We start from the raw sequence: 23991 nt of genomic DNA on the forward strand, positions 1-23991 counted from the left end.
CAGGGCTGAAATCAATCAATTAGAAACAAATAAAACAATTCAAAGAATCAATGAAACCAAGAGCTGGTTCTTTGAGAAAATCAACAAGATCGACAAACTCTTAGCCAAGCTAACTAAAAGGCAGAGAGACACCATCCAAATCAACAAAATCAGAAATGAAAAGGGGGCATAGCTACAGACACTGAGGAAATCCAAACAATTATTAGGACTTACTTCAAGAGTCTATATGCCACAAAATTTGAAAATCTAAATGAAATGGACAAATTTCTTGATTGATTTGACTTACCAAAGCTGAATCAGGACCAGGTAAATCAATTAAATAGTCCTATATCCCCCAAAGAAATAGAAGCGGTCATCAAAAGTCTCCCATCCAAAAAAAGCCCAGGACCTGATGGTTTCAGCGCAGAATTCTACCAGACCTTCAAAGAAGAGCTAACTCCAATTCTCTTCAAACTGTTCCACAAAATAGAAACAGAAGGAACATTACCAAACTCATTCTATGAAGCCACAGTCACTTTGGTACCTAAACCACACAAAGACCCAACAAAAAAAGAGAACTTCAGGCCAATCTCCCTTATGAACATTAATGCAAAAATACTCAACAAAATACTCACAAACCGAATACAAGAACATATCAAAGATATCATCCACCATGACCAAGTAGGCATCATCCCAGGTATGCAGAGGTGGTTCAATATATGGAAGTCCATCAATGTGATCCACCATATTAACAAACTGAAAGAAAAAAACCATATGATAATCTCCCTAGATGCTGAAAAAGCATTTGACAAAATCCAACATCCATTCATATTTAAAGTATTGGAGAGATCAGGGATACAAGGCATATATCTAAACATAGTAAAGGTGATACACAGCAAGCCTATAGCCAACATCAAACTGAAGGGAGAGAAACTTAAAGCAACCCACTGAAATCAGGGACAAGACAAGGCTGCCCACTCTCCCCATATCTCTTCAACATAGTGCTGGAAGTCCTTGCTAGAGCAATAAGACAGTTGAAGGAGATCAAGGGGATACAGATTGGAAAGGAAGAAGTCAAATTATCACTATTTGCAGATGATATGATAGTATATGTGAGTGACCCCAAAAACTCTACCAGGAAACTCCTACAGCTGATAAACACATTCAGCAAAGTGGCCAGATACAAAATTAACTCAAAAAAATGAGTAGCACTTCTGTATACAAAAGACAAAAGGGCTGAGAAAGAAATTAGAGAAACAACACCCTTCACAATAACCACAAATGACATAAAGTACCTTGGAGTAACCCTAACCAAGGAAGTCAAAGATTTGTATGAAAAAAATTTCAAGTCTCTGAAGAAAGAATTAGAAGAAGATATGAGAAGATAAAAAGATCTCCAATGTTCATGGCTTGGCAGGATTAACATAGTAAAAATTCGCCATCTTACCAAAAGCAATCTACAGATTTAATGCAATTCCCATCAAATTGCCAACACAATTCTTTACAGACCTGGAAAAAAATTCTCAACTTCATATGGAATAACAAGAAACCCCGAATTTCTAAAACAATCCTCTACAATAAAAGATCTTCTGGAGGTATCTCCATCCCTGATCTCAAGCTGTACCATAGAGCAACAGTTATAAAAACTGCATGGTACTGGCATAGAAACAGAATGGTGGATCAATGGAACCGAACAGAAGACCCAGAAATAAACCCACACACTTATGGACACCTGATTTTTGACAAAGACGCCAAAATCATACAATGGAAAAAAGATAGCATCTTCAACAAATTGTTCTGGTCCAACTGTATGTCTACATGTAGAAAAATGAAAATAGATCCATACTTATCACCCTGCACAAAACTGAAGTCCAGTGGATCAAAGACCTCAACATAAAACTAGACATATTAAATCAGCTAGAAAAAAGTGGGGAATACCCTAGAACTCATTGATACAGGAGAAAACTTCCTGTACAGAACACCAACAGCACAGGCTCTAAGAGCAACAATCAATAACTGGGACCTCATGAAACTGAAAAGCTTCTGTAAAGCAAAGGACACTGTCATCAAAACAAAGCGACTGCCTACAGATTAGGAAAGAATCATCATGAACCCTTTATCTGACAGAGGGCTAATATCCAGTATATATAAAGAACTAAAGAAGCTGAAAAGCAGCAAACCAAGTAATCTACTTAAAAAATGGGGAATAGAGCTAAATAGAGAATTCTCTGTAAAGGAATATCAAATGGAAGAGAAGCACTTAAAGAAATGCTCAACCTCATTATCCATTAGGGAAATGCAAATCAAAACGAATGGCCCATCAGAATGGCCAAAATCAAAAACTCAAGTGACAACACATGCTGGAGAGGTTGTGGAGAAGGGGGAACCCTCCTCCACTGCTGGTGGGAATGTAAACTTGTACAACCACTCTGGAAATCAATCTGGCGCTTTCTCAGACAACTAGGAATAGCGCTTCCCCAAGATCCAGCCATACCACTACTAGTCATATACCCAAAAGAGGCTCAAGTACACAAAAAGGACATTTGCTCAACCATGTTTGTAGCTGCTTTATTTGTAATAGCCAGAAGCTGGAAACAGCCTAGATGCCCCTCAACTGAAGAATGGATGCAGAAACTGTGGTACATCTATACAATAGAGTATTACTCAGCAATGAAAAATAAAGAAATGAAATTTGCAGGTAAATGGTGGGACCTAGAAAGGATCATCCTGAGTGAGTTGTCCCAGAAGCAAAAAGACACACAAGGTATATACTCACTCATATAAACATACAACATAGGATAAACCCACTAAAATCTGTACATCTAAACACACTAAGCAAAAGAGAGGACCCTAACTAAAACGTTCAATCCATATCCTGAAAGGCAAAGAGGATGGACATCAGAAGAAGAAGAAAACAGGAAACAACCTAGGAACCTGCCACAGAGGGCCTCTGAAAGCCTCTGCCCTGCAGACTATCAAAACAGATGCTGAGCCTCATGGCCAACTGTTGGGCAGAGTGAATGGAATTTTATGTAAGAAGTGGGAAATAGCAAGAGCTGGAGAGGACAGGAACTCCACAAGGAGAGCAACAGAACAAGAAAATTTCAACACAGGGAACTTGCCAGAGACTCATACTCCAACCAAAGACTATTCATGGAGATAACCTAGAACCCTGACAATGCAGCCACTTCTGATGAGAACTGATAGACTAAGATCAGAAAGAAGGAGAGGGGGACTTCCCCTATCAGTGGACTTGGGGAGGGGCATGCATGCAGAAAGGGGGGGAGGGTGGGACCAAGAAGGGAGAAGGGAAGGGCTTATGGGGGGATACAAAATGAATAAAGTGTAATTAATAAAAGTGAAATAAAAAATTTAAAAACAAAACAAAACAAAAAAGGCCAAAAAAAAATTCTATGAACAAGACCATAAAATCCACTAGCCAAGGAACAGCCTGGAGATAGCCACAAGAATGGGAAAATACCTTAACTCAGGCTGGGGCGTCTGTGCCAGGCAGCCTTACCTCATCCTGTAGTTAAACATTCGTGGCACAGGAATGCAGCCCACTGACCACTTGGACACAAACAATCAGGTATCGGCCCTTGTAACTTCCCCAGCACCCACCAATGAGGTTTTAGATTACCTAACCCTTGCTAGAATTTCCCTAGTTTCCTATAAAAAGGCCTTAGCCGTTCTGTCTATGGTCAATGTTTTATAAAATGGTTTGACCCTTGCATGCAGGTTTTTGAGAAATAAAACACTCTTGTCAATTGCTATATATATCACCAAAGATAATATTGGATCTTGATTGCCCTAACCTGAGTTCAGTCATCAAGACACTAGCAAACAAAACTGATCATCTTATAAAAGATTACACACTATGACCACATTGGAGTTTAAGTAGTTTGACATATAAAAATCAATGATGTAATACATCCAATTCAATGTGAAAAGAGTCATATTTTCAATCAATGTTGTTTATAGAAGTAGATGGTTACATTCTAAGAATATAATTGGATCCTTATATCACATACAAAATTTATTCACAAGCATGTAAATATAAAAACTATACAAGTTTTATAAGAAAATTTAGGAATAAATGGTTGTGGCTTTGGTGTAGGCAATGATTCCTAAGAAATGATGTGGAGAGCCTGGGTAGATTTCTCAGTGATGAAAGTACTTGTCACAGAAGCCAGAAGATCTGAATTACATCTAGTACCGATGTAAGTAGGTGGCCAGCATGGTAGCTGCAACAGCATTGTCTGATACTTTATATTTGATTGTGAATCATTTCCCCCTGAGGTGTGCATGCTGTTTTTTATGAGCAGACTCTCATGTATCCCAAATGACATGGTGAACCTTACCTCCCTATTTGATAAATAAAATGCCAACACACCTGGGCAAGGCAAAAGGCCAAAGTTTGAGTGGTGAGGTGGTTAGGAGGATCACAGGAAGGAGAAAAGGACAAAGAGGAGGAAAGAGACACCAAGACTTAATGTGGGAGAAGCACATGGCTGGATCAGCATGGATGGAGGAAAACAGCTCATATGATGATCATGAGCAAGTATTTGAGGATTATGAATGGGAAGTAGTCTAGATAGAAATGATTAAGGCAGATAGCCTGGGATGGGGACTGGGAAGTAATGAGGATAGTTTCCAGGGTTAATATCTGTCCAGCCCCAGGTGCGATAAGGCTGTTTTAAAACACAACAGATGCCTGTGTCTTTGTTGATTATGATAGCAAGTTAGATAATACAACCATGATAATTAGAGCTAATAATAAATATTATTACCATGTACTTGTAAAATTACCACAACATATTGGTGAACAAACATGAGACATGAATCTAAGTATAAAGCCTGAGAAGTTCTGGGTGAGAGGCCATTTCTTATTCAAAAAGTGGGGAACCGAAGCCTACTGGATTTCAAAGCCTTGGATTTTTTTTAACTTAATTAAAAAATTAATTAAACTTTATTTACTTTGTATCCCCCCCATAAGCCCTTCCCTCCTCCCTTTCTAATCCCATCCTCCCTCCCCCTTCTTCACACATGCCCCTCCCCAAGTCCACTGATAGGGGAGGTCCTTCTCTCCTTCCTTCTAATCTTAGTCTATCAGATCACATCAGGAGTGGCTGCATTGTCATCTTCTGTGGCCTGGTAAGGCTGCTCCCCCCTCAGGGGGAGGTGAGCAGGCCAATCAGATTATGTCAGAGGCAATCCCTCTTCCCATTACTATGTAACTCACTTGGACACTAAACTGCCATGGGGTACATCTGTGCGGGGGTTCTAGGTTATCTCCATGCATGGTACTTGTTTGGAGTATGAGTCTCTGGGAAGACCCCTGTGTTCAAATTTTCTGGTTCTGTTGCTTTCCTTGTGGAGTTCCTATCCTCTCCACATCTTACTATTTCCCACTTCTTATATAAGATTCCATTCACTCTGCCCAACAGTTGGCCATATGTCTCAGTGTCTGCTTTGATAGTCTGCAGGGCAGAGCCTTTCAGAGGCCCTCTGTGGCAGGTTTCTATGTTTTTTCCTGTTTTCTTCTTCTTCTGATGTCCATCTTCTTTACCTTTTGGGATGGAGATTGAGTATTTTAGTCAGGGTCCTCTCTATGAATTAGTTTCTTTAGATGTACAGATTTTAGTAAAAGCTGTGGATCTTTTAAGAGGGTATGCTTCCTTCCACAGAGCTGGCAGAGGGTAGCAAGTGGAGGCTGCTATGGTCTCTCTTGAACCAAAGTCTAAAGGTACAGCTACAGGGTTAAAATTACGCTAGAGAGAGCCAGGCCTAGAGCTGAACCTAAAATAGAAACTTGTCGCGCGCAGCCTTCGCCGATAAGGATGACGCGGCAACCGAAGATTTGTCCAGCAGAATCTTTATTATGAAGCTCTTGTAGGTAGATGGAGAAGGACCTCAAGCCTTGTGAGTGCTCTGCTTAAATAGCCCGCAGGGCTACGTGCTCGTCTGTAATTGGTGCTCCGCACAATACCCAATTAGCATGTGTTCTCTGATAGGGAGAGCACTCAAATCCATATTAGCATCCTGTGGCGCATGCGCTGCTGCAAGATACAGCACTGACAAGAAGAACCAGGAAACAGGAAGCCAGCGCCATCTTGTAATGGCGAATGCGGCTCCCGACAGAAACTGCCATGGCAGAGGGTGCTTGGATCTTTTGTGGCTACATTTTGGTTGTTGTCATGAACCTGGTTATTGTAGGTTCAATGGTGATCACAGTTTTATGTGCTCTTTCCAGGACAGTTCAAGAAGAAAGTGGAGAGAAAGCAGAGAGATTGAATGATAAACTACGGGCAATTGAAAAGAAAAAAGAAAGGGGGCTTTTCCCAGTAGAAAATACATTGATAGATGTTTGTCAGCTATTTTTATAAAGGGTCTGCCGATACGTTTGTGCAACAACTAAATTCCAAGGAATGATGAACAGGGCTTCCTGCTGCATCATGAGATGGCCCAACTGACCTCAAAACTTAAAATTTTCTTGTTTCTTTGCTTAATTTTTGCTTGAAAGTTTTTGGTATTGCTTATAGTGAGAAATACAGATGATATTTTTCTTGTTTGTCATTGCTAAAAACATGAGATTTTTGAAGATTTTGACTGTATCTGAGATGAAATATTCGAAAAAGACAGTGTTAGCACATGCCTTTAATCCCAGCACAAAGGAGGCAGACACGGGCAGATCTCTGAGTTCTTGCTAAGCCTGGTTTATAAAATGAAGTCATGTCAGAATGCCCTGCTGATATGATAAGCAGCTCTTTCAAGGCCTCCATTGCAGAAAGAGAAAAAAACTAAGTTTTCCTGGTGGGAACCTGTTGCTGATAAGATTAAGTGGAAACAGCCTAAAAATTCATTGACTAATTAAGGCAACTAAAATAAAACACCTTTCACCAACAAAACAAAGCACTTACATGTGCCACAACACAGAAGACCTAAAAAGCATGATGCTGAATAAAAGATGTCAGTCACAGATGATCATAGAGTATATTAGTCTATGTAACACATGTAACATATCCAGAATAGGAAAATCCACAAAGACAGCAGATTAGTGGCTTCCCGAGGAGTGGAACTAGACTAAATGCAGCTGTTACTAGTTATGCAGGCTTGTGGAGGGAATGATGAAATATTCAACAATCAGATTGTGTTCTACAATCAAAATAATCTAGAATTAAACTGAACAATCCTGTGAATACACTAAAAATTATTGCACTGTATGTTTCTAATGGGTAGATATTAGAATACATGATTTTTTAAATGTTCTTTAAATAAACTATGTTTCTGCTGTCCTGGTATAAGAGAAAATCAAAAGAATACAAAATACTCTCTCTTACTTCCTGAACTGTTGGTGTTCTGTTCAGGAAGTTGTCTTCTATGTCAATGAGTTCAAGGCTGTTCTCCACTTTCTCTTCTAAATGATTTAGTGTGTCTGGTTTTATGTTGAGGTCTTTGATCCACTTGGACTTTAGTTTTGTGCAGGGTGACAAATATGGATCTACTTGCATTTTTCCACATGCAGACATCAGTTAGACCAGCACCATGTGTTGAAGATGCTTTATTTTTCCCATTGTAATGTTTTGGTCTCTTTGTCAAAAATCAAATGTCCATAGGTGTTTGGATTTATTTCTGGGTCTTCAGTTCTATTCCATTGATCAATCAGTCTGTTTCTGTGCCAATACCAGGCAGTTTTTATTAGTATTAGCATTGGATTTGAAATCAGAGATGGTGATGCCTCCAGAAGTTCTTTTATTGTACAGGATTATTTTAGACATTGTGGGGTTTTTCTTTCGAGAAACCCAGGGAGCAGGGCATCTCTGAGAAAAGCTTGAGACCTTCAACAGAGTGGGCTCTTGGGAGGATATGCGGGTGACTCTAGCTGAGATCCCAAGCAGTGGAGGACATGAAAACTGAAGTGATCACTTTCTTTCCAGGCAGGACTTCTCTAGTGAAGAGAGGGTAACACCATCCCACCCACAAAACCTTCAACCCCAAATTTACCCTGCCTGCAAGAAGTGCAGGAATAAAGATGGAACAGAGATTGAGGTAATGGCTAACCAATGACTGGCTCAACCTAAAACCTACCCCAAGGGAGAAAGCCAACCTCTGACACTATTAATGACACTCTGCTCTGCTTGCAGACAGAGGACTAGCATTACTGACTTCTGAGAGACTCTGCCCAGCAGCAGATTAAAACAGAGGCTGAGACCAACAGCCATATATTAGGTGGAGTTTTGGGAGTCTTGTGGAAGTGTTGGGGAAAGGATAGAAGGACACAGAGAGGACAAGAACTCCACAAGAAGACCAACAGAGTGAACTAACCTAGGCACCTAGGAGCTTACAGAGACTGAAGCACCAACTAACGAGCATGCATGGTCTGAACCTAGGCCCCCAATGAGAGGACTGGACTATCTCCATTTTGAGTTAGTCCATTTGACTGGGTGCAAAGATGGGCCAAAATTCTTGCTACCCTTCCCCCTTTCCTGCTTGAGGAGTTTAAAAAACAATATCAACAGCAACAAACACAGCCCAGACATCTGGCCTGGGGCTTTATGAGGTGAGGTGACCATTCCTAATATACAAGTATCCCTTACCATGAACCCATCCAATCCTGGTAAGTATTACCTAACCCAGACTGGAAATCTCCTACCTGGTTTTAAAAGGAGCCTTCGGACTCCTGTCATAGTTGCCATTTTGTTTAGTGGATGACCCCTGGCATGCAGGATTCTTGCTTCCTCTAAATAAAAACACTCTTGCTGATTTCATATGTGAGTGCTGGTCTCTGTGTGGCGATTTTGGGCTTAACACCTACACATATGTAAACCACAGGCAGCTTGGTTTTCATGTGGGTGTCCTAGCAAGTAGAACAGGGATTGTGTCTGACATGGACTTTGTTTCCTGCTTTTAGATCACTTGATCACTCTTCCCTGCCTTGCTTGGCCTCAGTAGAAGAGGATTTACTCAGTCCTGATTGGATTTGATGTGCTGGGGTGAATTGATGGGGGACTCCCCTTTTCTGAGACAGGGAGGGATATATATATATATATATATATATATATATATATATATATATATAACTTTCTCTGCCACAGGAAGTTCATCCATGAATACATTCCATTTTACTGGTATGGAGTCCTAACTGGCTATATATTCCATATCCAGGCATTATGTTGCTGGGTAAGACTGAAGCCAAGGTGCTGATGAAACCTCACTTTCTGATTGGCCTGCTCTTTGATCACCTCCCCCCTGAGGGGGGAGCAGCCTTACCAGGCCACAGAAGATGACAATGCAGCCACTCCTGGTGTGATCTGATAGACTAAGATCAGAAGGAAGGAGAGGAGGACCTCCCCTATCAGTGGACTTGGGGAGGGGCATGCGTGAAGAAGAGGGAGGGAGGGTGAGACCTGGAGGGGAGGAGGGAGGGGCTTATGGGGAGATACAAAGTGAATAAAGTGTAATTAATAAAATTAAATTAAATTAAAAAAGTCACCCAGTTTCTTTCTGAAGAGAAATGGAAGAGATAACAAAAAGGAAGAAGGAAAATAGAAGAAAAACAATATGAGCTGAGTACTCACTAAGAAAATCGAATGAGAAATTACTTTTTCACAGTATAAATCATGCATAGAGTGATCAGTCATGCCAACAGACACCAGTGTATAAAGATTACAGGATGGCTGGAGTGCAGGTGTAGAGCAATCGGAAGAGTGAAGCAAGTGTGAAGGCCGAGTATCATAGAAACCAGGTGTGTTGGGGGGACACATACCTATAACCCCAGCACTCAGGAAGTAGAACAAGAGGATCACAAGTTCAAAGTCATTGAATACATTGTGAATTTAAGACTAGCCTAGGTTACTTGAAATCTATGTGTGAAAAACAAGATAAGGAGTGGGAAGGTGGGAGAGTAAGAAGTAAGAAGGATGGATTAAAGTAAAGAGTGTGGCCAACTGAAAAACAAACAAACAAAGCTGAGCAAGGTATTCCATGAATATAATCCCAGAACTCAGGGAATCAGAGGCAGGTGGGTCTCTGTGAGTTGGAGGGCAGCCTGGTGTGCCCTCTGTGGGTCCAGGACAACCAAGGCTACATTGGTAAATCCTGTCTCAAAAAACCAAAAGAAAAAATACCAAAAAGACAGTACCTCCTGGGGGAGTTCCAACGCTACTGCCAAGACCCAAAATAGCCATCTTGTGAATTCTAGGCAACAGCATCACTGCAGATTCTTCTCCCCTCTCCCAGTGGGGTACTCTGACAGGCTCCAGGTGGACATCTTCCAGCCCATCTTGCTGCAGGTTTTGGTACATGATTTGAATAGCTTTCTCTAGGTTCTTAGAGCCACTCAGTCTGGGTCCAACAGCATCAACTAGAAGTCCCAAACGTTCATAGGAACGGTTCTGGTATTTCCCATAAACAGCAAGGTTGATAATTGCTTCAGCAACATCTTTATAGCTGTCTATTTCCTCCTTTGTTTCTTGAAATGTTCGATGAGGGTTACCATTCTTATATATGGCTTTTCCAGAGCTCAGGGATAAAAGGTGAACACCACCAACAAACAGGAAGAAAACGCACTTCATTGTTCCAGGCTGTTTTTCTTCCTGAGAGAAATAAATAAGAAACATGTTTTAGGAAAAAGAAAAAAATCTCACAGGCATCTGCCTATAACTCACGGTCTACTTTTTAAGCAGCATTGCTCTTTCTTTTCCAACTGTCAACCAACTCCATCATATTCAAGCAATATAGTTCCTAAGAATAGACAAGCCAAAGAATGGTAATCTTATTAACAGGCTGGTGTGCACCAAACCTATAAAATCACTTGTTACAGTGGGTTCCCTAGTAAGTGGAACAGAGACTGTCTCTGACATGAACTCAGTGGCTGGCTCTTTGATCACCTCCCACTGAGGGATAAGCAGCCTTGCCAAGCCACAGAGGAGGACAATGCCACAAGTCTTGATTAGACCCGATAAGCTAGAGTCAGATGGATGGGGAGGAGGACCTCCCCTATCAGTGGACTTGGAGAGGGGCATGGGAGGAGATGACGGAGAGAGGATGGAATAGGGAGGGAATAAGAAAGGGTGCTACAGCTGGGATACAAAATGAATAAATAGTAATTAATATATAAAATAATAAAGTAATCAAAGTATTTAAAAAAAATAAAAAAGATTGCCAAGCACAATATAAGGAAATAACAATTGATCTAACTTGCCAAGCCCCAAGTCCCCAAGCTGCCCAGAAAGCCAGAGCCTTGTGCAAACCCAGGAGCACTCTGTCTCTGAGTTTCAGCCCTAAGAGTTTGTGCCATATTTTAAATTTTGTTTATTACATTAAAAAAAATCACTTTGTACCCAGAGATTTACATCTTGTTTGTTTGTTTGTTTGTTTGTGTAGCCCTGGCTGTCCTGGACTCACTTTGTAGACCAGGCTGGCTTCAAACTCATAGAGATCCACCTGCCTCTTCCTCCCTGAGTGCTGGGATTACAGGCATGTGCCACCACACCTGGCTAGGGATTTTTGTTTTAAAAGACAGGGAGAGAGAGACAGAGACAGTGAGACACACACAGAAAGGATGAAACAGAGACAGAGAAAGACAGAGAGATACAGAGAAAGGAGGCAGAAGAAAGTTAGAAACAGTGGTGAAAGTGAAGCTCCATACACATCCCTCTCAGTGGAACTCTAGTCAATTTGTTGTCCATCTTCCTCTGCCCAAATTGGCTTTCTCTTCTTTGCCTGCACACATGACCCTTGAGGCCCTCCTAGATATCTTTTTTTTACCCTTAGAACTTTCCCTAATCCCATTTCTACTAAAGAGACCTGATTCTTTTCAACAATATTTATTGAATAATAGGTCTATTCCAGGAACTGTGATACACTTTTAGAAGCAGAGAAGTAAAACAAATGCAGAAACAAAAACTGGGATATGCTATTCTTTAACTCTGTGATATACATCGCCTACAGGTTAATAGTACAAACATAATGCATGTACGTCTTCACTATGATGTATCAGACACTGCCCTAAGAACTTTGCTCTTGTTATCACATTTAATCCTCATAATGGTCCACTTCAGGAGACAGACTCTCATGACTATTTTTTTTTAAGATTTGTTTATTATGTATACAATGTTCTGTCTGCATGTAAACCTGTACGTCAGAAGAGGGCATCCAATCTCATTATAGATGCTTGTGAGCCACCATATGGTTGCTGGGAATTGAACTCGGGACCTCTGGAAGTGCTCTTAACCTCTGGGCCAACTCTCCAGGCCCCATGACTTTTATTTTTATAAACAGGGACTGGAGCACCAGCACCAAGAGATTTAAAAAACTGGAAATACATAAAGATTTTCTCATCCTAATATCTACACTAAATAGTGCTACTCTTTTAGCCTTGCAGAGCTTAGGTCTAAAGTAGGTCATATGGAGCCTGAGGATAAGTGGATGTAGTGCTGCTCAGTTTAGGACCCAATACTCCCATGGGTTCATTTTAACTTAATTAACATTAGGTCAAATTTAAAATTCAATTCCTTAGTCATTTCAGGAATGTTTCAAGTACTCAGTAGGCACATGTAACTAGTGGCTGCTCCCCCACACAGCTCAAACAGAATTACTTTGTGGCAGAATGCTTGGATGACATCAAGCAAGATACTTTTTAAATTGTGTATACATTCTGGTTCTATTGCCCCTTCCAAAAGACATATCAACATTTAATTTCCATCATGAGCATAGTTGGGAAATAATAGCTTCATGTTTAGGTCTTGAAGGTTCCACTGTCCTTAATGAACTGATGTCATCACAAGGGTAGGCTCATTGTAACCTTCTCTTTTAGGACAGGACAGGCACAACCTGTCCTGCCCTTCTGCCACGTGTCCTTCAAACATGTTGTGACAGAATAAGAAAAACTCTCTATTTGGTTTTGCAGGATTTTTCAAATCTAACAAAAAGTGGTTTTTATTTATTTTCATTTATCTAATTCATTGTTACCTTATTTTACAAAGATATCAGTCTGCAAATCATTCCAAAATTATTCCATACCACAGATTTCAGAAACACAAACTGTTACACAGATACATTTCAAATTCAACTGACAATGTCATTTTAAAATGGCACCAGCAACTTCTTTAAACTTGTCTTTCTTTACCCCCTTCATCTTTCTCTCTGTGTCTTGTTCTCCCTACTTTTCTCTTTCTACCTCTCCTTGTGGCATATATGTATATTTCTAATCTTGTGGACATATAGTATTTAAAATGCAGCTAGTCCAAGCTGAGATACTTTTTTTATTTTGTAGGTGCAAAATATACTACTACTTTAATTTTAAAGATGTAAATGTGAAAACAAAAGTATTCTAACTTCACCCATGTGTCTTTACTCCATAAAGTAGCATTTAGAAAAGTTACATGTCATACCAAGCCTTATGTGAGTCAACAGTGCTGCACCTACATTCAGTTTTATAGTCTTGTTGACTATAGTGTAGTATAGTCCCAGTGCTTTTATAACTTAGGGTCAGTACTTACACTCATTCTCTTATATTGCAAGCTTCTTCTCTCCAATCTATTCCCATTCTTCTGCAAAATTCCTACACTCACTTTTCAATCAGAATGTTTTTAAAATAACCTCCTATGAAGCCTTACCCAACCAAACCCATCCAGCTGAGCTGTTTACATCAACTGTGTCCCATTGTAACTAGTAAAGTTAACTATATAAATTTACATGTAAATCTGTCTCCTCGCCCTCAAAATACAGTAGAATAAATGATCCAGCACTGTACTTTCAATTGTGAAATCCAATGTAGTCACTCAGTACCTTTTCATTTAAGGAATAAATAAGCCTTTAATATCTCTAGGTCATAGCTTCCTTAGAGTATGAGAGTGGCTTCCCTCCTTCACAAACAAGCTGAAGAAATAAAAAGTTGCTATGATATTTAAACATTGTGAAAATTAAAACAATTCTGCATTGTGGCTACTTTTCTTTCTTACAATTCTTTCTTACAGTTGTTTATATACTATGGTTCTTTGTTTCTATAATCACAATACTCATGCACAGCTTCAAAGGTTAATTTTGTTAAACCATCAAAATAATAAAAATATTTCACTAGACTATATTTTTTATACAGGGCTCATTAATTCCCTGATTTTGTTTCTGGACTATAAATGAGAAGAAGGCTGAGCAGCAGCATGAACTTATCACTTTCTATTACTGATTATGACTGTGACATGGTCAATGGCTTCAAGCTTCTGACACTGACTTTTCCACATGATGGAACTTACCCTCAAATGATCACAATAAACTGTTCTTTGGCAGAGGTTTCGCATGGCAACAGAAGAGAAACTAATATACTTATCAGGTCTGTTTGTTTGTTTGACTTAGGGTCCCATTGAGCCCCTTGCTAATTTTTTTACAATTAGTGCTGTTCTAGAGAGCAACCCTATATCAGGGCTAATTTTAGAAAAATAAAAATGTACAACTTAGTTCTGTCAATGTAAATATATGTCACTTGGGTGCCAACAAAAAAGGAGGTTTAGATCAAGCCATGGGTGACACATTATTGAAGCCAGCTCTTCCAATAACCTACAAAGCACTGGTTCTCAAGTTTTCATAGTCTTCCTCCTAGTGGGCTCTGCAGATTTGAAGGACTGCACATCCAACTCACCTCAGAAATAGTGTCCCTATGCAAGGGCAGAAGTGTCAATGAAATTTAGCAAGCTGCAAATTTTCTTTTGAGTCCACAAAGAGAAAAAACATTCTATGTTAACAACACAGATAAATACTATTTCTTGACTGAAATGTTTTCTCTTTATTCAATTGGAAAAGGACTTTTCTTTTTTAGGTCCTAACTTCTTCTGTCAATTTATTTGACAAACGTTTGCTGAGCCACTATAAACTGATATATACTAAACTGATATAAACTAAATATATGAGATAGTACCAAAGAACTGGCAAGCATAAGAAGAGACAGAAAGGAAAGGCCCCATAACTGAAGTAGTTACAAGGTCCTGGAAAACAGGAGAAGCTGAAGTATTGGGTTTAGTGTTTAAACTAGGATGCAAAAATAAGCAAGATTTTCCTGGTGGCACATGGAGAAGGTGGAACTGGCACAATAGGAAACAAACAATCAGAGGGAGAGAAGCTTTACAAAATGAAGCCAGACACAACAAAGAAGATGACAAACAAATGGAAGATACAGCAAGAGGAAAGAAGTGTACCTCAGGAAAGCATGGAAGACACAGCAACAACAAGGCTGGATTGTCTCCCAAGAAAACATGCACTGTGACGTTCCAGGCAAATAGAGCCAAGTGCCCTGGAAGGCTATGACAGTGGAGGCAATGAATCCTCACCCTTCATCTACCACCACCAGGTCAGGAAAAGATCTCTTCTGATCTCCAGGACTCCTGTCCCCTGAACACAGAGATTCCACCCAGAACCATTTTGGAATAGGGGCAGCATATAAAATACGTCAAAATCTCAAAAGAGACATTACTTATTACCTATAGGTTACTCTGTAAATTTCTCAGAGGGATGAAATAAAAATGCTGTGCAAATAGACAGTGCATTAGTCCAGAATTCACTAACAAAGACACTCAACATTTTTTTCCATTTAAAAATTCCCCAATTCTAATAACCTAACAAAGAAAAATTGATCGAGCATTCTTTCATGCAATTTTAAAATACTTAAAATGTTTAAACTTAGGCTTCACAACATTTTTAAATGTTCTTTATTTTTTACAAAAAGAACTGAAGTTATTGTTCCTTTCCTTGAATTTAAACTATAGAAATAGTACATGGCATATCCTTCAAGTGTTAAACAACTATTTTTAAAACTTATTTTGTATCATGTCTTTGAATTCAGAGAGTTTAAACAGACACATACACTCACATATATGTATATATACATATATGTGTATGTACATATACATAGAAAGATTTGTTTTACATTTTGCATATATTGCCTACATAAGCTAGAGTTACAGCCTCTTTCACAAAAACAGGAAAAAAAAATCTTTTGAATGTCATTTTCTTTCTTTTCTACTTAAATCTAAAGGCAAAAGCAACATTTCTCATACAATGAATTATACCATAATAATAGATTTATAGTTTAGAAACAAAGTGCAGTCCTTTGCTTCCACTTCTTAATATTTTTTCCTGAAAATTCATTATTTTTAAATGTCTCAGGCTTTCTTAAAAATTCCAAAATGGTAGAAAATGGAGTGGGCTGAAAGAAGGGAGTGAGATTTAGGGCCTCTGTTTTCATTATCCTTGTATCAGTTACCTTGTCTTCTAAAATTGAATATACAGTAGTTAGGTGAAATTTTAAATATTTCCCCTAATTCTTGATTAATGCACAGAATTCATTGTTATAAACATAACACTAAGTCTTTAATCAAGACCATGGGTCATTTTAAAAACAACTAGGAAGGTTATATCCTAGCACTGATACCAGAAAGGTTCATTTCACAGCTCCTGTGAGCCTGCCTGGATTTAAGTTGTTTTTACCCATCTTAAGAAAGAAGTTTGTCTGCCTTCCAGTTCCTACAGCTTGAACTTATTTATTCAAATTAAGACCTTACTCTTAATATTCAAATTAAGACCTTACAGTTTGGGGAAAGATCAAAAAGGAAGAATGAACCCAGATTCTACTACTACTAATGAACACTGAATTACTTATTCAGTGTTCTGTCTTTACTAGCTAAACCTTAGAGATTTCTAAGTAAGTTAAACATCACGGGTTCTCTTGGACTTATTCCTACGGTTATAAAATTAAAGAGAGTACCAAATGTGTAGCTCAATCATTTAAGCTAGTTGGTCTCTGTAAGGATGACAACTCTACCAGGAAGCATTTTGAGTATCATTGTGGATGGCAGACATTTTGCATGGAAAGAAATCTAACTAGAAGCTACACATAATGACAATCTGTATAATAAAGACTCTCATATACTTTCATAGTTCTTTTGGTGGCTTTGTCATTGTTTATGTTTGTTTTTTAAAGAGTTGTTGTGTCTCATGAGGTGGGGACCTAATTACTTAACTAAATTGAATTAAACAGTTCTCTTCCTCCTCCTTCCATCTCATCTTCTAGCCAAGAGGAAGTCTTATGATACAGTCCTGCAGAGACGTAAACAGAAGTACCTGAACAGGAAAAGCTCAAAGATGTTATATGTCATTATTTTTATAATCACAGGAACAAGTCCAAGATAATTTGCCCTCTATTACTTAACAGCAGAAACACCACTATTCCTGTTACTTGAGAAAAGACATTCTATTTCAGTCACTGTCACTTTAGTTTTATCCTCTTCTGGTCTGTGAACACAGCTTCACAGGCCAGTTTCTCACACATACTCAGAAGAGTTTCTCTGGTGCTCCTCAAAGTCTAAACATCCAGCACTAAACTCTAAACCTTCTCTTCCATTCCCAACCCTAGTCTAGTCCCAGTGCTAGTCATTAGTTAGGAACACCTCCTCTCTCCCTCAGGGTGAAGATGTGAATAGTTGGTACAACTCAATCTTGTTTTCTTCCTAACTAACCCCACTTCTTTCCACCTTCACCCTCACTTCACCACCTCAGAAATTCATTATCTTATATTGGAACCATGTCCCACCCCATGTTTCCATCTTGCATCTAGTATCTTTTCCACCTGGACTGCTGTTTGGCCACAAGATTTACATTAAATACAATCAAATCACTTGGATGCTCTAAAAGATGTTTTGTACTATTTGTTACTAAGCATCACAGTTATGTTTTCTGCTATGATTTGAATAGTGGCGTCCTCTCCAAAATTCATATTGAAATTCCAGCCTCAATGCTCCATTATTAAGAGGCGTTGCTTTGGGAAAGTGATGAAGACACAAGGGTTCTGCTATCTCAAATGGTATTTAGTACATTTACTAAATGCTCTCTTATTCTTTTATTTATTCCATGATTTGAAGATACCTTACTCATCTATTCTGGAAGGAATGGCATCTAATTACAGTCTTGAAAGCAGAAGCCCACACCAGATATTCTGTATCAAAATTGAGATCTTGGACTTCTGGACCCCAGAACTGTGAAAACCATTATCTTTTTTAAAAGCAACGCAGCCAGAAGTATTTTGCAAAAGCAACACACATCTGTGATACACCTTGCTGTTCTTCATAAGTCCTTATGTTGCAGTCCTAGCAGGCTTCTGCCACTGCTTGAGTTTTATGAACAATCTTTATGCAACTCTGATTTTGCTTATGTCATTCCCTCTGACCACAGTGACATTTTGTCATTTCTCACTGATGAAACTGGTATGAGGCAAGGAGCAACTCATCAGTCTCTAAGTCCTAGGTATAGCTGGTTGCTGCACACCCCATGCTCCTGTTTCATGTCTTTTATCATGATAGATTATAAAATATATAACAATGATATTATTTTACTTCTATAAAAATTCATTGAAATGTTTTCCTCAAGGGATGTGTTTTTTCTTTACACACAACCCAAAACACAGTATCTGTAAATATTTATAGAATAACTGAACACACTCACCAAACAAGTAGTCTTATTTAATAATAAAAGGATATAGCTCTAATTCATCATTTACAATTACTTTTTCAAACGACATAGGTTTGCTTGAGCATGAGTACATTCATAATTTTCTCCTACCACAGGAGACTTGAGACTTGGTCCTGGATGTCTCTCTAAATTCATGACCTTGAACAATTTATTTGAAGTATGTCTTTATATGTTACATGTAAAATAAGGCTTACATTTTAGCTGTGATACTTTATTATGGCTTTCCTTAAATATTTAATTCCAATCACACTTTTCTTTACATTTCTTGCTACCACTTAACTAAATTATAGATGAAACTCTTAACTGGTCCATTTTTTAAGGTCATTACCCAACCTACTGATTTAGTGTCTTTTCCCACAAACTGAAATTGAAGTTATTAAAGTATTAAGAATGTCCTTGCTCCCTTTGACCATCTCCCCCTAAGGGGGGAACAGCCTTGCCAGGCCACAGAGGAGGACAATGCAGCCAAGTCCTGATGAGATCTAATAAGCTAGGGTCAGATGGAAGGGGAGGAGGACCTCCCCTATCAGTGGACTTGGAGAGGGGCTTGAGAGAGAAAAAGAAAGGAGGGTGGGATTGGGAGGGAATGAAGGAGGTAGCTACAGCTGGGATACAAAGCAAATAAGCTGTAATTAATATAAAAAATAAATAAATAAAAAGAAAGATTCAAATACCTATTAGCACCAGAAGCTTGGAAGACTGGGACAATGAGCACTAGAAGAAGGAGACTGGTACCTTCACAACCTAATTGGAGCCCCTAGGAATGAGTATTCACAGTAGATGCTACGGGATATGATGGATGGCTATTGGGAATGGTTTTCTATTCTTTCTGATATAGGACAACTCAAAAGAGATTTTCTGGCTGTGGAGATGACCCAATGCTGAAGTGTTTGCCACACAAGCATGAGGATCTGAGTTCAGATCCCCACCACTCATGGAGAAAACTGGGCATGGAGGCACACATCTGCAGGCCCAAAGCTAGAGAAGTGGTAACAAAACAATTTCTAGGTCCCTGAATCTTCCTAGCCAGCCCATCTGAATCATCTGACACTTGAATCATCAAGTGCCAGGTTCAGTGAGAAACCCTGTCTCAAAAATAAGACAAGGAGCAATCAAGGAAGATGATGTTGAAATATGGCCTCCATAGGCATATATAAAAATGTGCATGTGCTTCTACAAATACAAAAACACACAAATGAACACATATACAAACACACATACACACACATGATGGGGTTGATTTTTTACACCTACAAAGGAATGCTTCAGTTCTGTAGGATACAGAAAGACAAATGGGATGTGCATTGGATGTATGACAGGAGTCTACCGCAGAAGGCATCTGAAAGACTCTACCTAACAGTGTTTCAAAACAGATACTAAGATTCATAACCAAACCTTCAGCAGAGGTTAGTATGATGTGGAAAGGACAGGAGCTCCACAAAGACCAAATATATCTGGGCACAGGAGTCTTTTCTGAGACTGACACTCCACCAAGAACCATGTACGGATATAACCTACAACCTTTGCTCTGATGAAGCCCATGGTAGCTCAGTAACTAATTGGTTTCCCATAGTAAGGGGAACAGGGACTATTTCTGACAGGAACTCAATGGCAGGCTCTTTGACCTCCCCACTCCCCAAGGGAGGAGCAGTCCTGCTAGGCCACAGAGGAGGACTCTGGAGATACCTGATAAAACAGAGTCAGATGAAATGGGAGGAGGTCCTCCCCAATCAGTGGACTTGGAGGGACTGGGAGGGAATAAGGGAGCAGGGTACAGCTGGGATACAGAGTTAATAAAATATAAATAATAATAAAAAATTAAATTAAATTAAAAAAAAGAATCAGCAAAGATAACACTTAAAATTTCCTCAAAGGGACCATTATTTTTATGCCTCAAAAACTCAACATAATCTGATCCCATGGCCTGGACACTTTTCCTTTGCTAATCATCTGTCCTAGAACCCCTATCCATCCTGATAAACTTTAGAGACACTCACTTGAGCTTGTGTACTCCAGGGAAATCTCTGCTCAACTTCTGAAATATGAGCTAGCTGTGCTTCCCATATACTCCCATGTGCCCTACTCAGACCTCTGCATATACCATTACTATGACTGAACATATTCCAGTTGGGGTTTCTATTGCTGTGATAAAATGCCATGACCAAAAGATAGTTGTAGAGGAAAGGGTTTACTTGGCTTACACATCCATATCATGATTCATCATCAAAGGAAGTCAGAACAAGAATTCAAACAAGGCAGGAACCTGTAGGCAACAGCTGATAGAGAGGACATTGATTGATGCTGCTTACGGGCTTCCTCACCATGGTTTTCTCAGCCTGTTTTCCTAAGGAACCCAGGATCAGAAGCCTATGGAAGAAGTGGCCCCATCCACAATGGCCTAAGCCCTCCCCCATCAATCACTAATTAAGAAAATGCCCCTATAGCTAGATATTATGGAGGCATTTTCTCAATTACGTTTTCCTCCTTTCCGAAAAAATTCTCTAGTTTGTGTCAAGTTGACATAAAACTAGCCTGCACACTTCCCTAAATGTCTATCTCTTCTACTAAAGCATGTACTCAATATGGGGAAGTACCTTGTAAATCTTTGAATCTCTAGGACAAGCTTCAATCTTAAAGTTAGGAGTTAACCATGCCTACCAAACGTAGTCATATATGAACACAGGCAAAAAATACATGAAGTAAAAGCAAAATTAGTTTTAAAAGACCATAGCAGACATACAGGTTGTATAAATGAGGAGATGATGTACATTCTAGAATGGTTCTTTATAATCCAGGGAACTATGCTTATTACACCTTAGGTATGTAGGAAACACGCAGCATCTTAAGCACACCCCCCACCCTGTCTTTGATCAGTAGAACAGGGAACCAATGTGTGGGAGAAGATTTCTGCTATTGTTTTTTTCCTCTTGTTGGTGTTCATGACTTTCTTGACACTTAGCTTGAATAATGTTGTGATTTAAATGTGAAATGTTCACCCATTGGGCTTATGTGTTGGAATACTTAGTTTACAGTTTGAAGTGCTATGTTGAAGACTGTGGAGGTTTGAAGAAACAGAACAGGGTCTCTGGTCCTGCTACAGCTTGGGACCATGCTGATGTCCACAGTGGCCTGTGTTACCACCAGAGGCCATGTGTATGTCTGTGGTCTGGGCTGGCTGGGCTGACACCTGAAATCATGTTTATGTGCATGGGCTGTGATGCTACTGGGTGCTATGCAGAAATAAATTGCTAGTGCTGCCACTTGGAGCCATGTTGATAACCATGGTACATGCTGTCACAGGGGCCATGTTTGGTTATGTGGTCCTGCTTCAAGTGGAGACTTGTTAATATTTGCAGCCCATGTCCCCACTGAAGGCCACATGGATATCTGTGGTCTGTGCTGCTGCCTTAACCCATGTTGATGTCCATGTGCCAGGATGCAGTGGGACCATGTTGGTGTCTTTGGTCTATACTGCCACTGGAGACCATGCTGAAGCCAGAGGCCGGTGGATGTCTGTATAATGGCTGCTTACCATGTGGACATCCATGATTCATTCTATTGCTGACTGTAAAGGACAAGGAAGCTTATTTTGCAGTGGTATCTATGACTGCAATCTTATAGTTAAGAAAGAGATATAGAAGGCTTCTGAGACAGCCCCAACCCCCAAAAAAGTAACAACCTACAAAAGAAGCCATCAAAAAGTATTCTTAAAAATTCTGATAAGGATACGAAAATGTAGCACTCCACAATAGATGGCTAAGCATGGGTGCAAGTAGGGGAGGACTCACTTTTTTCTTTTTAAGGTGTTGGCCACTGGGAATTTGACCTTGCTGAAGTGACTGTATGGACAGTACAAATTGGACTCTTTTTTTAAATCTTCTTTTAGGGGAAGAAGCCACAGCAGTGGAGAAGTGGACCTGGATGACTGGAAAGTAGGTGAAATTCCCAAATAATTAATAAAATTATTATGCTAAACATTTTTTAAATAAATGCAGGAAATAAGGAGTCATATAATCATTGTAACAAAACTGACCGTGTAGTTTGTTGGGTTTTAGAACAGGTTGGCAGGAAAAATAAGTAAGACTGTATACAGGTGGGTTAGAAAAGCCCAAGAATGTTACAAATAGAGCTTAATGAGCCACTCTGATGGGAGTCTGAAAGACTAGAATGCTGACAGACATGCAAGCTGCTGGGTTTCTACTCACAAGCTTTCAGAGGGGAAGAATACTCTGTTGAGAATTTGGGTAGAGATCATTTGTGTTATAGTCCAACAAAGAACTTGGTTGCATCCTGCCTGTGTCCTAAGAACTTAAGTTAATCTGAATTTTAAAGTAATGGACATATATTTTATTTTTGGTACAGGAACTTCAAAGACAGGATAGCATTCAAAACTGCATCATGTTTACTGCTCACTGCTCATATGTAGACCTACAGTGTAAGAGAGCAAAAAGATAGAAAAAACATGCAGCTGGAGGTTGGGGAGAGAAAGTTTATGGTTGCAGACAAATTGGGTGCTGAGAAAGCAGCTATAATTGTTAAAGAGACTAGCACCATTGAAGTAAAACCTTTGCTATGCACCAAGAAATAGGCAATGATGACCCTTTAAGGCTAAGACTCACCCATTGAAAAAATTCATTTAAAAGACAAGAATCTAAATTGAGAATGCTACTGAAATACCTGCCAGTGTGCTCTCAGGAGTGAGTACACAGGACCAAATGCAACTGCGGTCTTAGGATGCTAGATTATTAGCAAATTTGACTGCATCATTTACACTATCTCCACATAGGACTGGTTTAACAGGCATGAAAGATGCCAAAATCAGGGACTTGTGGAGCCTTAGACCAAGGCTCCAGACCATCATTGAGGCCAGGCAGTGTGGCAACACTGGAACCTCTTTAAAGAGGTCCTATGAGACAGAGTTTGCTGTCTGCTTGTTGGTTTTCAGCCTTGCTTTTGAAAAAGGGGGCTGTCCACTCTGTGCCATTTTACATTCATAGTATAGCATTTCTTTACTTGGAGTTTTTTATATCATGAAGGCATACAGTTGAGAGCCTCTGTAAAGTTCAAAAGACTCTATACTTGCAAACCCTGGAGCTATTAGAGACTCTGGGGACTTTTGAAGTTGTAGTAAATATAATTTCCTTTATGAGATGCACATAAGCCTATGGGAACCAGGGGTAGAATGCTGTGATTTGAATGTTAAATGTCCCCCTCAGCTCTTGTGTTTGAACACCTAGATCCAAGTTCACAGTTAATGAACCTTTTTTAGAATGTCATATTATAAAATCTTTGAAAAGTGGAACCTTTCTGGAAAAGGTGGGTTACTGTGGGTAGGCTGAGTTTTATGTTCTGACATTGCTTCCTATCTTTTATCTAATTCCTGACTATAAACAATGTGACTAGCCATCTCAAACTCCTATCACGATGCCTTCAGTGCCATGATGAATTAAACTTTGAAACTGTAAGCTCAAATGAACTGTCCCTCTGTTAAGTTGC

At 39.4% G+C, this 23991-nt stretch overlaps 1 protein-coding gene across 6 annotated transcripts in view; it reads right to left on the minus strand.

Annotated features, from left to right (window-relative positions):
- The window catches only part of Cpq (carboxypeptidase Q), a 568473-nt gene that overhangs the window by 456054 nt on the left and 88428 nt on the right, over positions 1–23991 (minus strand). For all 6 annotated transcript variants that reach the window (XM_060393012.1, XM_060393022.1, XM_060393030.1 and 3 more), the window contains one exon: positions 10121–10574. In XM_060393012.1, the coding sequence (XP_060248995.1) occupies positions 10121–10574 (454 nt within the window). The remainder of the gene's footprint in view (positions 1–10120; positions 10575–23991) is intronic.

This window comes from Meriones unguiculatus, chromosome 1 (assembly GCF_030254825.1).
Source record: "Meriones unguiculatus strain TT.TT164.6M chromosome 1, Bangor_MerUng_6.1, whole genome shotgun sequence".
NCBI classification, from domain to species: Eukaryota; Metazoa; Chordata; class Mammalia; order Rodentia; family Muridae; genus Meriones; species Meriones unguiculatus.